General features: G+C 45.7%; 1 protein-coding gene across 1 annotated transcript in view; it reads left to right on the top strand.

Moving 5' to 3' along the window:
• The window catches only part of LOC131410964 (aldehyde oxidase-like), a 63439-nt gene extending 59637 nt beyond the window's left edge, over positions 1–3802 (top strand). Inside the window, exons 33-35 of the mRNA XM_058549548.1 lie at positions 1224–1412; positions 1887–2054; positions 2965–3802. Coding sequence (XP_058405531.1) covers positions 1224–1412; positions 1887–2054; positions 2965–3015 — 408 coding nt within the window. The 3' untranslated portion in view covers positions 3016–3802. The remainder of the gene's footprint in view (positions 1–1223; positions 1413–1886; positions 2055–2964) is intronic.
• The last annotated feature ends 9446 nt before the right edge of the window (positions 3803–13248 follow it).

Genomic DNA, 13248 nt, shown 5'->3' on the forward strand with positions numbered 1-13248 from the left:
CATACATATTCAAATGTCCAGCATCTCTTGGGACACAGCAAGTTCACTGGAGCTCCATTACCAGGGGACAAGTCAACTGGCTGCCTCTTTAGAGAGTCATGCGCTCCTTCTGGGACGCAGGACCCACCTGGAAGCCTCACTCACTGCCTTTACCTGCCCGCATCTGTGGGCCATTCCGCTCACTACCTCCATTGAGAACATAATGTGGGGCAGTCTCCCTCTGATTTCGCCTGTGTCGCTGGAGGATGGGGAGAAGGTGTGGGTTGGAGAAGTCAAGCATGCTTCAGGGAGGAGGTGGGCGTGGACAAGGGAGTCAAGGAATGAACAGGGAAAGGCTTTCTGGGTGGGAGGGGAGTGGAGGCACCAACCGAGGAAGAGGTGAAGTGCAGCACCTGTGTGTTCACGGCTGAGGAGAGGGCTGATGGCAGTGGTGAGCGCCTGTGTCAGCGGCGTGGCCGTGAGGCTGAGGGGGAGAATGAGAGAGAGCGGGCTGGTGGAGGCTCTGCGAACACAGGCACCTAAGTAGGTGGAGGTGACTGGCCCGGGGCGTGGTCTGGACTTTTAGGAAGATTCCTCTAACCTCGTGGTAGAGAAGGACATCCTGCCAGTAGACAGAAGTGAGGATGGAGAGTGGGGGTGGGGGGCACTATGGCCCCGGGAAGGAAGTAAAGGAAGAAGAGACCCAGAAGTCAGAAAAACGAGTGGAGAGGTAATTTTGGCCGCGTGCAAACCTCTGAGAACCGGAGCATTTTAAAGCTGTAGTGGAAGCTTAGAGAGCACACGGTTCAAACCCTTCCTGTTACAAGCAAAGAAACTGCGTCCAGAGACGTGAGGCCCGCCAGCTGGGGAGCAAGGATGGTGGATGACAGGACCGGATTCTCAGCCCTGGGAGCCTCTGTGCTCGGGGCTGTGGGCAGATCCGCAGAGAAGGTGTCGCCTGTCCCCAGGCAGGAAAAATGAGGGCGTTTGGGCTCCAGGCTATAATTTTAGTGCAAAACTGAGATTCAAACTCAAGTCTTCTGACTTTGAACTTAGCGTTGAATAAGTTGTTTAGAAATGCTTTTCAGTAAACTTTTAAGTAAATTTTGGAGACATGCTCCAAGACCCGCTGAAAACCCTCTTAAATGGTATTTTAAAAATTCAAACAAACAGCATGAAGTGAAATGCTACTGTTGCTGTATTTTCTCATCTGTGGAAATTGTTGTGTTTTTTTCTTCCTTCAGGTTGAAGGCGCGTTTATTCAAGGCATGGGACTCTATACAATAGAGGAACTGAAGTATTCTCCTCAGGGTGTCCTGTACACCCGTGGTCCAAACCAATATAAAATCCCGGCCATCTGTGACGTCCCCACAGAGCTGCACATTTCTTTTTTGCCTCCATCTCAAAACTCAAATACCCTGTATTCGTCTAAGGTAAGCTGTGCTCGAGGAATAAATGCATGTTTGTGTGATATCTGTGTCAGGGGGGCGGTGGGCTTCATTCATCTCTTAGTTGTTTGGGGATTTTACCAGGATTATAGAAGAACCCCTATTAAACATTTTAATTAGAAACTAATTTAAGAGCATTATAAGTTAAAAAGAAATTACTCCATCTTAGACCCTACTGTTACCATCAGGTTTGCCTGATTTTTCATTTTGCAATAATCATCTTCACAACTATATCTGCCTTCTCCATTTGGGGTCATTTCCTTAAGCTAGAATCCTAAGCATGAGAATACTGTGTTAAAATGTTAAATTACTTTGTTAAAGGAAACAGTTGCATATGTAATATTGAATGTTTGATGTATGCATATACACACATATGTACCTATAGATTCACATCTCCGTATATATACATGCATATACAGAGAAGGAGAGTCACAGTTTAGTTGACTTGTTTCCTCCCAGGGTTTGGGTGAGTCTGGGGTGTTCCTGGGGTGTTCGGTGTTTTTTGCCATCCATGACGCGGTGAACGCAGCGCGACAGGAGAGAGGCCTGTGCGGACCCTTGAAGCTCAACAGTCCACTGACCCCGGAGAAGATTAGAATGGCCTGTGAAGATAAGTTCACAGAAATGGTACGCTCTGCTCATGAAATTCTAGATTTTTGTCCCCTGTCCTTGTGCTCAGTGTCATTAACCCACCGTGGTGGCTTTCCATGGAAGAAAAGAGCATTTGAGCAGGAGAAGAGCAGAGTGGCCCTTGGATTGCATTTGTCATCAGCCCATCCCTGCCTGGCCCGCAGTCGGGCTCAGGTCTACAGCATTTGGAGAAAGAAAGTTATTCTTCATTCATCAGTTGTGTCTTTCTCCCTTGTTTTGATCCTTTCCCAGAACACCTTGGTCAGGAGCAGAAGTTCAGGAAGTGTGCTCTGAACCTAAGACCCCCAGGCCAAGAATATGGGCCACTCCACCAGTCTCTCTCCCTCCACCACAGATGGGCACTGGGAAGGTGTGGGCAGTTCCTGGTTTGAACACGGAGTGGGAAGGGCTGTCTCTGGCCCGACCCCAATAGCAGGAGTCCCTCCTGTGACACCGCTGCCGAGAAACGTCTCAGCTGCCCTTGGTCATTTTCAGTGACGAGATTTTAACTGTGGAGGAAGTCATGACATCACAGTGACCTCTCTGACTATCAACAAGTCGATCTTTCTACTGGGAGGGGAGCCCCTGCTGCACCCCCTCCTACGCTGGCTGCTTATGGAGCCCCCTAGCCTTTCCTAAGCCCCACGAGTCACCTCTTCACTCTGGAGAAACATAGAGACTGACTCCACTTTTCGCTTGTCTCCCTTCAAGGGTGAGATGACCCTCGTAGCTGCCCCCCTCTGGTCCTCTCCTGGATCCCTCCACATTCTCAGGCTGTCCTTCGAAGACCTCCCATTGTCCCGGGTGCCCTCTGGGAACTTTTTATCCTATTCTATATTTTGCTACTTTTCGCCTCTCACAAACATTTTCCAAGTTGCAAACATCCAAATTTGTTCTTTTATTCTAGATTCCAAGAGATGAACCTGGATCCTATGTTCCTTGGAATATACTCATATGAGTCAAATACAAACTTCTGAGAAAAAAGGGGTGACTTTTCCAACACAGCAATCTGTCCGGTCTCTGCACTATGAGATGCTAGATCTGAAGGACAAATTTCATAGTTCCGAATCATTTCACAGAATATGGCTTTTATATGACACTGATTTTAAATGTTCCATTTAAATTTGATAGATATGCTTAAGTGATTTAGAAATCATATTTTAAATGGCATAAATACTAACTGGTTTCCCCTGGAATGATATTCTCCACTACTCTGTGCCTTAAATCCATCCAGCTGAATGGAATAGAAGAGGATGGCTTGTGCGTGATGTATACTTGGCTTTATCCACCAACAGAAATTATACGTCTGCTGAGAGGCAATTTTCTCAATACTTGTATTAGTGGTATGAACTGTAAACTTGTCATTTTCTCATTTGTCCCCATCAGCTGTCACCCTCCTTTTAAGTAAGAGTGGATCCAGTCGATCTAAAGAGTCTGTGAGACCAACGAAAAAAATAAATCAATTGGATTTCATCAAAACTATAAACTTTTTTTTTGTGCCTCAAAAGACACTATAAGAAATTGAAAAGACAGACCACAGAATGAGAGAAAATATTTGCAAACCATGTATCTGGTGAAAGGCAATATTCTAAATAATTGTATTAGTAGTATGAACGGTAAACTTGTCATTTTCTCATTTGTCCCCATCCTCTATCACCCACCTTTTCTTGTCTGAAGGGATCCAGGCACTGGATCTAAAGAATCTGTGAGACCAAAGAAAAAAATAAATAAATTGGATTTCATCAAAACTGTGAACTTTTTTTGTGTGCCTGAAAAGACACTATAAGAAGTTCAAAATACAGACCATAGAATGAGATAAAATATTTGCAAACCATATATCTGATATTAATATGCAGAATGTATCAAAGAAATTCTTAAGCCAACAATAAGAAGATAAATGACCCAATTTAAAAATGAGCAGAGAAATCAAATAGACATTTCTCCAAAGAAGATATATAAATGGCCAGTAAGCATAATCAAATAAGCTCAAACTCATTATTCATTAAAGAAATGCAAATCAAAACCACAGTGAGATACCATTTCACACCCAGTAGAATGGCTAGAATCAAAGTGATGGACAAGTCCTGCTGACAAGGATGTGGAGAATTTGGAATCCTTGTCCATTGCTGGGGAGAATGAAAATGGTGCAGATTCTGTGGAAAACAGGTTGGCAGGTCCTCAAAAAGTTAAACATAGAATCATCCTATGACCACTCCTGGGTGTATGCCCAAGAGAACTGAAAACATATGTTCACACAAAAGCTTGCACACAAATGTTCATGGCGGTATTCAGAGTAGCCAAGAGTGGAAGCAACAGAACTATATCGACTGATAACAAAATGTGATAGACAAAATGTGGACTGTCCAAACAAGGGACTATTATTCAGCCATACTAAGGATGGAACACTGTACATGCCACAGCACGACGCACCTTGAACATGTTACACTACGTGAAAGAAGCCAGACACAAAATGCCACATGTGGTGTGAGTCCATCTGTATGAAATGTCCAGAACAGGACGTTCATAGAGACAGAAAGCAGATTAATGGTTGCCAGGGGCTGAGGGGAGAGAGGACTAGAGAGGTGACTGCTATTGAGTCCAGGGTTTCTTTTTGGGCTGTTGGAAATGTCCTAGAATTAGATAGTGATGAGGATGTACAACCTGTGAATATACTAAAAACCATTGAACTGTGCACTTTGAAAGAGTGAATTTTAACGTGTGTGAATGACATCTCAATTAAAAAAAAAAGATATGGGAGAGAAATGGAAAAGGTGGGAAAGATTGAGAAGTTGTGAGAATCCTAAGAAATTTATCCTAATGGCCTTCAGTGACAGGACACCTGAAAGGGGGCTACACAGCAAGACATCACCCCTGGACCACTCCATCTCCATTCCCGGCAGAGGGAAGCATCTCCCCTGAGGGGTAGAGGACTGGGACTGGTGTGTGGTCACACTCCCAACTCGGGACCCTTGTTCCTGGGCCAGGGGAAGATGGCAGTGGCTCTTCAATGGGCTCTGACTAGAGACCAAGGTCATTCTCCTCATGGTCCCAGCGGTTACATTAAAGCCCTGTAAAGAGCAGGCTTTCTCGTTGATACCACAGACAACTACGGAGCACCCACCATGCGCCAGGCACGGTCCTGGTCCATGAGATCGCAGTAAACAACCCAGCAAAGATCCCTGTCCTTGTGGAGATGATACTGTGTTCAGGGGAGACAGACAGGAAATAAGTAACATGAGACGTGAGTAATGGTGGGGAATGGTCGATGCTGGTGGGTGCCGAGGGAACGAGTGACAGCAGAGCAGGGCGAGGCCGGGAGCAGGCTGCAGGGGACAGGTCAGGGACGAGGGTGGTGAGGGCCTGAGCCGAGCAGGCACCCGGAGGAAGAGGCTGCTGGGGCGAGAGCAGAGGCCCCGCGGGGGTGCCTGGCCTCCCTGGGGGACAGCACTGGGGCCTGCGTGCCTGGAGCAGGGCTGGGGACGGGGCAGTCACCCAGAACCTCGAGACCCTTGTGAGGACGGAGGCGTTTAATCCGAGTGAAATGCAGAGCCAGGAAGCAGCAGGAGCTGACACCGTCTAAAGACTCACCCCGGTGCTGTGCTGCCACAGGTCATCGTAGGAGGGCACGTTCCTAGGATTCTCGCAACTTCTCCAGCTTTCCCAAGGTTTCTGATTCTTCTGCTTTCTCCCCCTCCTTGGTGGCGCCTCCTTTGTGTCCCTTTTGTGCCGACTCCTCCTCCTCCGGCCCAGGTCTGTGAATGTTGGAATTCCCGAGGGAGCCGAGGGTCCCTCGTCGTCTCGCCCCCTCTCCCTGGCGGGTGACCTTCACCCCGTGGCTGGGGATGACTGCTGAATCTCTACCCGCACTTGGGCCTCTCTCCCTCGAGATCCAGCTCCAAAAACCCAGCGCTTGCCTTTCATTGCCACTTGCTGTCTCAAAGGCACCTCAAACTTAATGTGTCCCAGACAGATCTCCTTGTCGGCACAGCCACCCTTGAGATGCTAAGCCAGAAACCGGGGAGTCATCCGAGATGCTCCGTTCTCTCAGAGCACGCCTCTGGTCAGGCCTTAAGTCTGTCAGTCCCACTTCAGAGAAAGTTCTTAGCTCTGCCTCTCACTGTCTTAATTTCCATGGCTACGATGTTATTCGAGGCCGCCGTTCTCTCTCCCCTGACTCCTGCGATAGTCTCCTCAGATCACCCTGCATTCATTCTGCTTCCCCTCCAGACCATTCTCCACAGTGAAGCCAAAGCAACGTATAAATTTATGGACACACGCACAGCACGGTCATGTTTCGCCCTTGCCTGAAACCTTCCAGCGGCTCCTGTTCATCCCACCAGAACACTGTCCCAAATCCCTGAGATGGCAGATGCACCCTGTGAATCCGGCCCTGCCCGTCTCTCCAGCATTGTCCCATGACCTCTCTCTGTCACCACCTGGATTCCCTGTTCCCTTTCTCACTTTGCCCGTGTCGTCTCCCTGGAAGGGCGCTGTCACTCCCACCCCTCCTTATGTCTGTCTCCTGCCACGTAGTGCTTCTCTAATTTAACATGCACACAGATAACTTGAGGATCGTGTCAAATGCCGTGAAGCCAGCTCAGAAGCAGTAAGGTAAGACGGAAGGGCTACATCGAGAATCAAGCGCAAGCAGGGATGAAGGGACAAGCAAACTGCATGAGCGGGTAACCAGACCCCCGCCGTCCACTGGGGTTGCATCAGCCTATCTCCCCCCGTTCACACCTATGGCCCCATGGTGGAGTGAGAGGTCTCTCCCTGGTTCATACCTGTGGCCCCATGATGGGGTGAGAGGCCCCTCCCCCGGTTCACACCTATGGCCCTGTGGTGGGGTGAGAGGCCGCTCCCCTGCTTCATACCTATGGCCCCACGTTGAGTGAGGGATCCCTCCCCTGGTTCATACCTATCGCTCCATGGTGGGGTGAGGGGTCCCTCCCCTGGTTCATGCCTAGGACTCCATGATTGGGTGAGTGGTCCCTGCCCTGGTCATACCTATGACTCCATGGTAGCGTAAGGGGTCCTTCCCCTGGTTCATACCTATGGCTCCATGGTGGGGTGAGAGGCCCTTCCCCTGGTTCATACCTATGACTCCGTGGTAGTGTGAGATGTCTTTCCCCTGGTTCATACCTATGGCTCCATGGTGTGTCGAGAGGTCCCTTATGACAAGCTGGTGGAGAAGGAAAGAGTCTGAGCTTGGCTCATGAATGGGTCAGCTCAGTACCTGCATATAAGCCAGATATGGGCAGTGTCTGCACTACAGCCCCACTCAGAGGCGGTGAGGGGAATTCTCCTGATGGGCAGAGCTTTGGGTAGTACACCTGGTTATCCACACTGTGTGGAAAGCAGAGTGGCCCAAGGTCAGGATATACACAGACTCATGGGTAGTAGTGAATGGTTTTGATATTGGCTCGAGACAATGTTGACATAAGGGAAGCCATAATGTAGAAAAGAAACCCTATTGTAACTTTGACTGACCTCTGACAAACTAACCCAGCTGGATATGCACCCTCCAGTAGATCTAACTTCTCTGCAGATTTTACAGCCCCTCCTTGTACATGTAAGTCCCAGCTGCAATAAGATGATAACTTTGTTCTTTTGAGTTTCTTAGGAATGTGATGACCCCTGAACAGAGAATCTATGCTGATAGCCATCATCAATGAAAATTGAAAGCCTGATGTGGCACCTCCCAGTCTGTAACACCAAAAGGTCAACATTCCTAACCCCCTCCCCTATAGCCCACTGGCCTATATAACTGCTGTAAGATTTTGTGCCCCCTGGAGATGGTTTTTTTCACACGTTAGTTGACCACCTTCCCGCTTCCTAGCAAGCTGTAATAAAAAGTCCTTTTTCTCCTATCACCTTGCCTCTTGACTATTGGCATGTCTTGTGGTGGGCAGAAGACCCCCCCCCCCATTGGGCAGTAACAGTTTGACTAGTGGGCAGGACCTGGAAGGGGAAAGGTTGGAAGACTGGGGACAAGAGGAACGTGAATGGGTATATGGGAGTGGGCACAGTGAGTGGAGGTTTTCATATCACATGTTAAAACGTGAACTCTTCTCTACATAAACCTAGAAATAACAACGTAGAAATCTTACCTCTCTTCCATTCACAAAGAAAACAAGTTCATCTGACTCCGTAGCATGAGACATTATGCCAAAATAATTGGCTAAAAGTCATGAAGTTGTGTGGAAAGCACCTACAGCTGTGTCCACATGAGGGACTCACTGAGATGCTCCCATGAGAGGATGGATAGCAGACAGAGGGAACACCCTGTGCTTGTTACCGCCCAATGCGGGGTCTTCTGCCGCCTCAAGACATGCCAATGGTCAAGAAGCAAGGTGATAGGAGAAAAAGGACTTTTTATTACAGCTTGCTAGCAAGAGGGAAGATGGCTGACTAATGTCCAAAAAAAACCATCTCCAGGGGGCACAAAATCTTACAGCAGTTATATAGGCCTGTGGGTTATAGTGGAGGGGTTAGGAATGTTGACCTTCTGGTGTTACAGACTGAGAGTTGCCACACCAAATCTTTCAGTTTTCATTGATGATGGCTATCAGCATAAATTCTCTGTTCAGGGGTCATCACATTCCTAAGGAACTCATGAGAAAAAAGTTATCAACTTATAGCAGCTGGGAGGGGCCATAAAATCCACAGAACATGTTTGGGCTAGTTAACCAGAGGTTATTCAAAGTTACATTCGGGTTTCTTTTCTACAATATGTCTTCTGTTGTGTCAACCTTGTATTGAGCCAGTATCTATTCCCCCCTATTCTTTGGTCATTCCTCATTCTTGAGGGATTTGGGGCGATGACTGATCTACTTCCTGCTGAATCAGAGCATAGATCCGGATTAGAGGAATGAAACTGTTTAGCACTCATCTGGAGATATCCTCCTGTTCCTGGCTTCAAGTTGACATTTTTCATTATTAGGATTTTTGTACCTTGCTCAACAGTTTCAGAACATCTAAAGGCACATTTTATAATCAAGTATCTGGCCAGAAGGATAAGAAGTATAGACATCCAAATGTTAACAGTCCCGGAAAAATAGACCTAATCCCTTGGGGAATCCAAGAAAACAGTCCTGAAAACCAGTCTGGATCTGGTACCTCTGGGGATATCTGCTGATAAGGGGCATAGCTCCTTTCATCTCATTGAACCAGTCTCTTAGTAAGGCAGTGATGGATGCAGGTGGGCTCCCAAAGTTAGGCCTATATTGTGTAAGCAAGTAATCAGGTATCTAATTAGAAGTATTTCTATGGAAACAAAATAAAAACAAGGTTAATGGTTGGAGCAAATTATAAACCAGTTTCTGAGTTCAGAGGACAGCCAGTCAAGAAGATTTTTAGATGTCAGTGTCAAAGCATCTTTTGCAGCTTAAAATGTCTCTGATGATGTCATCGGGTATGCAGGTACCTTTCTGCAACAAACATGAATCTCTCTTAAGTTTATATCAAGTCCACCAGCTTCAGTTTGCAAGGCTTCAGGAAAAAGGGCAGGTTCAGTTCTCAATGATTCCAAATGAAAATGATGGAAAAAAACTGAAAACCTTAGTTTGCAGATTTGTAGCCAGATATTTCAGGCGACTAGAAGAATTCAGGAACCAGTCCAGTCAACAGATATAAAACAGAAACCATAAAGACAATTAACAAAACTAGGACCTAATATCCATGAATGTGTACTACAGTGTCTAGTGAAACATATATTTTTCCCTCTAAAATCACCCTCATTTTATAAAAGATAGCTAAATTAAAACTAACTTGTTTGCAAAATAAGTTTAGTTTCAATAAACTTGGTCCAATTATTTACATAAGTACAGTAAGAATAGGCATTGATCATATAGACTCTTTTAAATCTGCTTTGCTGGAACTCTTTATAAGGAATCTCCGATTGAACTTTAAAGGCCTCTCAAGGCCAGGAAAGCCAAGCAAAGGAATTTGTCATCAGACTTCACCTGCAATACCTACAGATTTGGGTGAATTCCTCTCTTCTCAAGGTTCTCCAAAATATTTCGAGCTTCCTTCCACCTGCCAGATAAGTGACATTCTTTACTTATCTAGTAAGTGCCACTTGGAACACTGTACATAAGGTACCAGGCCAATATTTCCACGTGGCTTTATTCCATAAAGTCCAATCTTTGTTTCTGAAAAGCTGTCTTGTCATATCTGAGTCTGTATGTTTTCCTCAAATATAATATTCCAGTCAAAGCTTTGGTAATACAACCAATATTTCCAATTGTGTCCTGTTATAAGGAGAACAGATTCTTACTGAATTTATGCAAATAACTATAATGCCATGAAAATACCCACTCACTAAGGGTTTCCAAATTCTGGTGGGATCAGGTAGGGAGAAAAAGATAAATGTTTCAATCCTGCTTACAAAGGTATAATTTATCAAATTGCCATAAGTCATAGTTAGCTCAGGAGAAAAGAGAAAAAGTTTTCCTTAAATCTGAAAAACAAAACATTAAAAAAAATCAGCAATATTTCAAACAAAAGTCATAAAAATTATAATCATTCTCATCAGTTCATTCAGTCCAGTGTAATCAATTTTTGATGTTAATCTTCTGTTAGCAGTTTCATGAAGTCAGCAGTTTCTCTATTTGAGTTCTGTGATTCTTACCCAGTTCAGTTTTATGATCTGAAAGTTTATCAGAAGCCTGTACTCCAGAGTAAACGTCAGAGTCCTTTCCATGAATTTCTCTTAAGATGAAACATGTTTTTCAAAAGCATCAGAGCAAAGCAATAAGTGTCTGTAAACAAGAAGACCCCAAAATGGCAATTGACAAAGAAATTTGGTTAATTTTGTGACATAACCAGATATACACAGAGTCTCCACAGCTATGGTTTTAAAATTACTGCCAAAAATCAGATACAGTGATACAAGCTTCCTAGTTACAAATCCAAATTTTGTTTTAAGACTTTTTTTAATTAATATTTGTGGAGAAGACACTTAGGATGCTAGATTTTTGGCAAGAGTGCTCTTATGGCTGTTTTTTGGCCTTTTTGCTTTTTTTTTTTCCTTCAGTCATAGGAATTGGTGATGAGCTAGATAAGTTCCCAGAGAGGCGAGGCGATAATCCTTTCTGAAATAAAGGAACTGGATGGAATCTGAAATGCCTCTAGAGCTGCTTTTCTAGTCTTACAAGGATTTTTTAAGGACAGTTGCTCTTGATTTCTCAGAAATTGGGTTGTAACTCAAATGACATTATAGGTTGATCTGCCTGTCCAACTACATCATACAGGCACAGAGACCACTGAAGTTTTCCCCAAGATGGAGTTTCAGGGGCATAACCCATCCAATAGAAAGTGTTTCCAATTAGTTAAAATGCACCTGAGGGATGAGTCTCCAGGGATGCTTGGGGCATTCCCCATGGCAGTAAAGCCAGTGTCCCACTGACAGCGGCCTGGAGAAGGGTGCAGAGCCCAAATGCAGGCGTCAATATAGCTGTAAGATTTAGTCAAGTCCCACTCAGCCCGGGCACTTACTCCCTGAGCCAGCACAAGGCGAGCAAGGGAGGCAAGAGGCAAAAGCCTGGAGCAGGCTGGGGGCCGGGGCTCTCACGCCAAGGTTGAGAGTTAAGTTCCTGACAACAGGTTTTTAAGTTTTTGATTTTACAGAAGGTCCAGGTTTTGCTCAGGTCCAGCCTGAACTTAACCCCAATTTGGTGACAACAGAGAGGTGACTAACGAAACAGAAAAAGAAGGGAAAGAGGTGATCAGGCCTTGCTCTCATGGTCTCTTCCCAAGGGTTATGAAGATAAGGGTCACACAAACAACAGTTCCTGTGCCAGGGCACACAACCCTGGGAGGACAGTTTACAGACTAAATTACAGGTCTCCTTTCCCCATAACTGACTCAGTAGGCGCCTAAAGTACTCAACAGATTCTTGACAGGAGACGAAACAGGGTTTCAGATTGTCAGTCAAATAACTGACCCACAGGCCAACCTGGAATCACTCCAAGTGCCCAAAAAGATTAACAGAAACCGGAAACCAGAACCACCTAGAGAGGTCACCTCACTTGGGGTCACTGGGGTGATCAGGCCCAGAAACCAGAGGGGCGCTTCCTAGGATGGAGCCTTTGATTCTTTAAAGATTTCTTTCTTGATTCGAAAGCTCAAAAGGAGCCCAAAGTGGCCACTGTAACTTTAAATTATCCCAGGTTATCTTGCCAGCTGTTTACAGTTATCTCCATTTTAGGGGGCTTTTCCCAAGGTGGCTGCAATAAACAAGGTAATTTCTAAAGAGAGTTTGTTACAATCACCGAGAAGAAACTCAGTCTCCAAACAGCCAACTTTAAGCTATTTACCAACACAGACATGGACACAGACACAGAAAAAACAGACACCAGTGAACTAGTTCCCAGATTTAGGGTATAAAGTCCTACAACGGTTCCCACTCCAAGTGCACACCCAGATAGTCCTATTAGACCTCAGATGGCCCTCCCGTAAATGGAAGGACCCCAGATGGAGGGGTAGGAAGTTCATGAGAGTCCTCAAGGCAACTTACCCTATTCCAGATTGAGCCCGTCAACTCACCATATGTAGCTTTTTCTCTTCCTACCACAATCAGCATTAAGAGGCAAACAGCGTCAGTACAGGAAAGCAGGAAGGGCAGTTCCCTGAGACAAAGAGAGCCTCGGCAGCCACTAGGGACTTACCCAACAGGTTGCTCGTCCGAGGTCAGCTGGCCACGAGCAGGACTTAATGTCCCATCTGGATCGCTAAATTGTTACCACCCAAGGGGCTTCTTCTGCCTCCCATAAGACATGCCAATACTCAAGAGGCAAGGTGGTAGGAAAAGGACTTTTTACTATGGCTTGCTAGCAAGAGGGAAGATGGCCGACTACTGTCGAAAAAAAAAACCATCTTAAGAGGGCAGAAGATCTTACAGCAGTTATATAGGTGATGAGTTATAGGGGAGGGGGTTAGGAATGTTGACCTTCTGGTGTTACAAACTGGGAGTTGCCACACCAGATCTTTCAGTTTTCATTGATGATGGCTATCAGCATAGACTCTCTGTTCAGGGGTCATGACACCTACGAAACTCGTGAGAACAAAGTTATCAACTTATAGCAGCTGGGAGGGGCCATAAAATCCACAGAACATGTCTGGGCTAGTCAACCAGAGGTCATTCAAAGTTATAATAGGGTTTCTTTTCTACAATATGGCTTCCCTTATG

The sequence above is a fragment of the Diceros bicornis genome, chromosome 10 (genome assembly GCF_020826845.1).
Source record: "Diceros bicornis minor isolate mBicDic1 chromosome 10, mDicBic1.mat.cur, whole genome shotgun sequence".
NCBI lineage: Eukaryota > Metazoa > Chordata > Mammalia > Perissodactyla > Rhinocerotidae > Diceros > Diceros bicornis.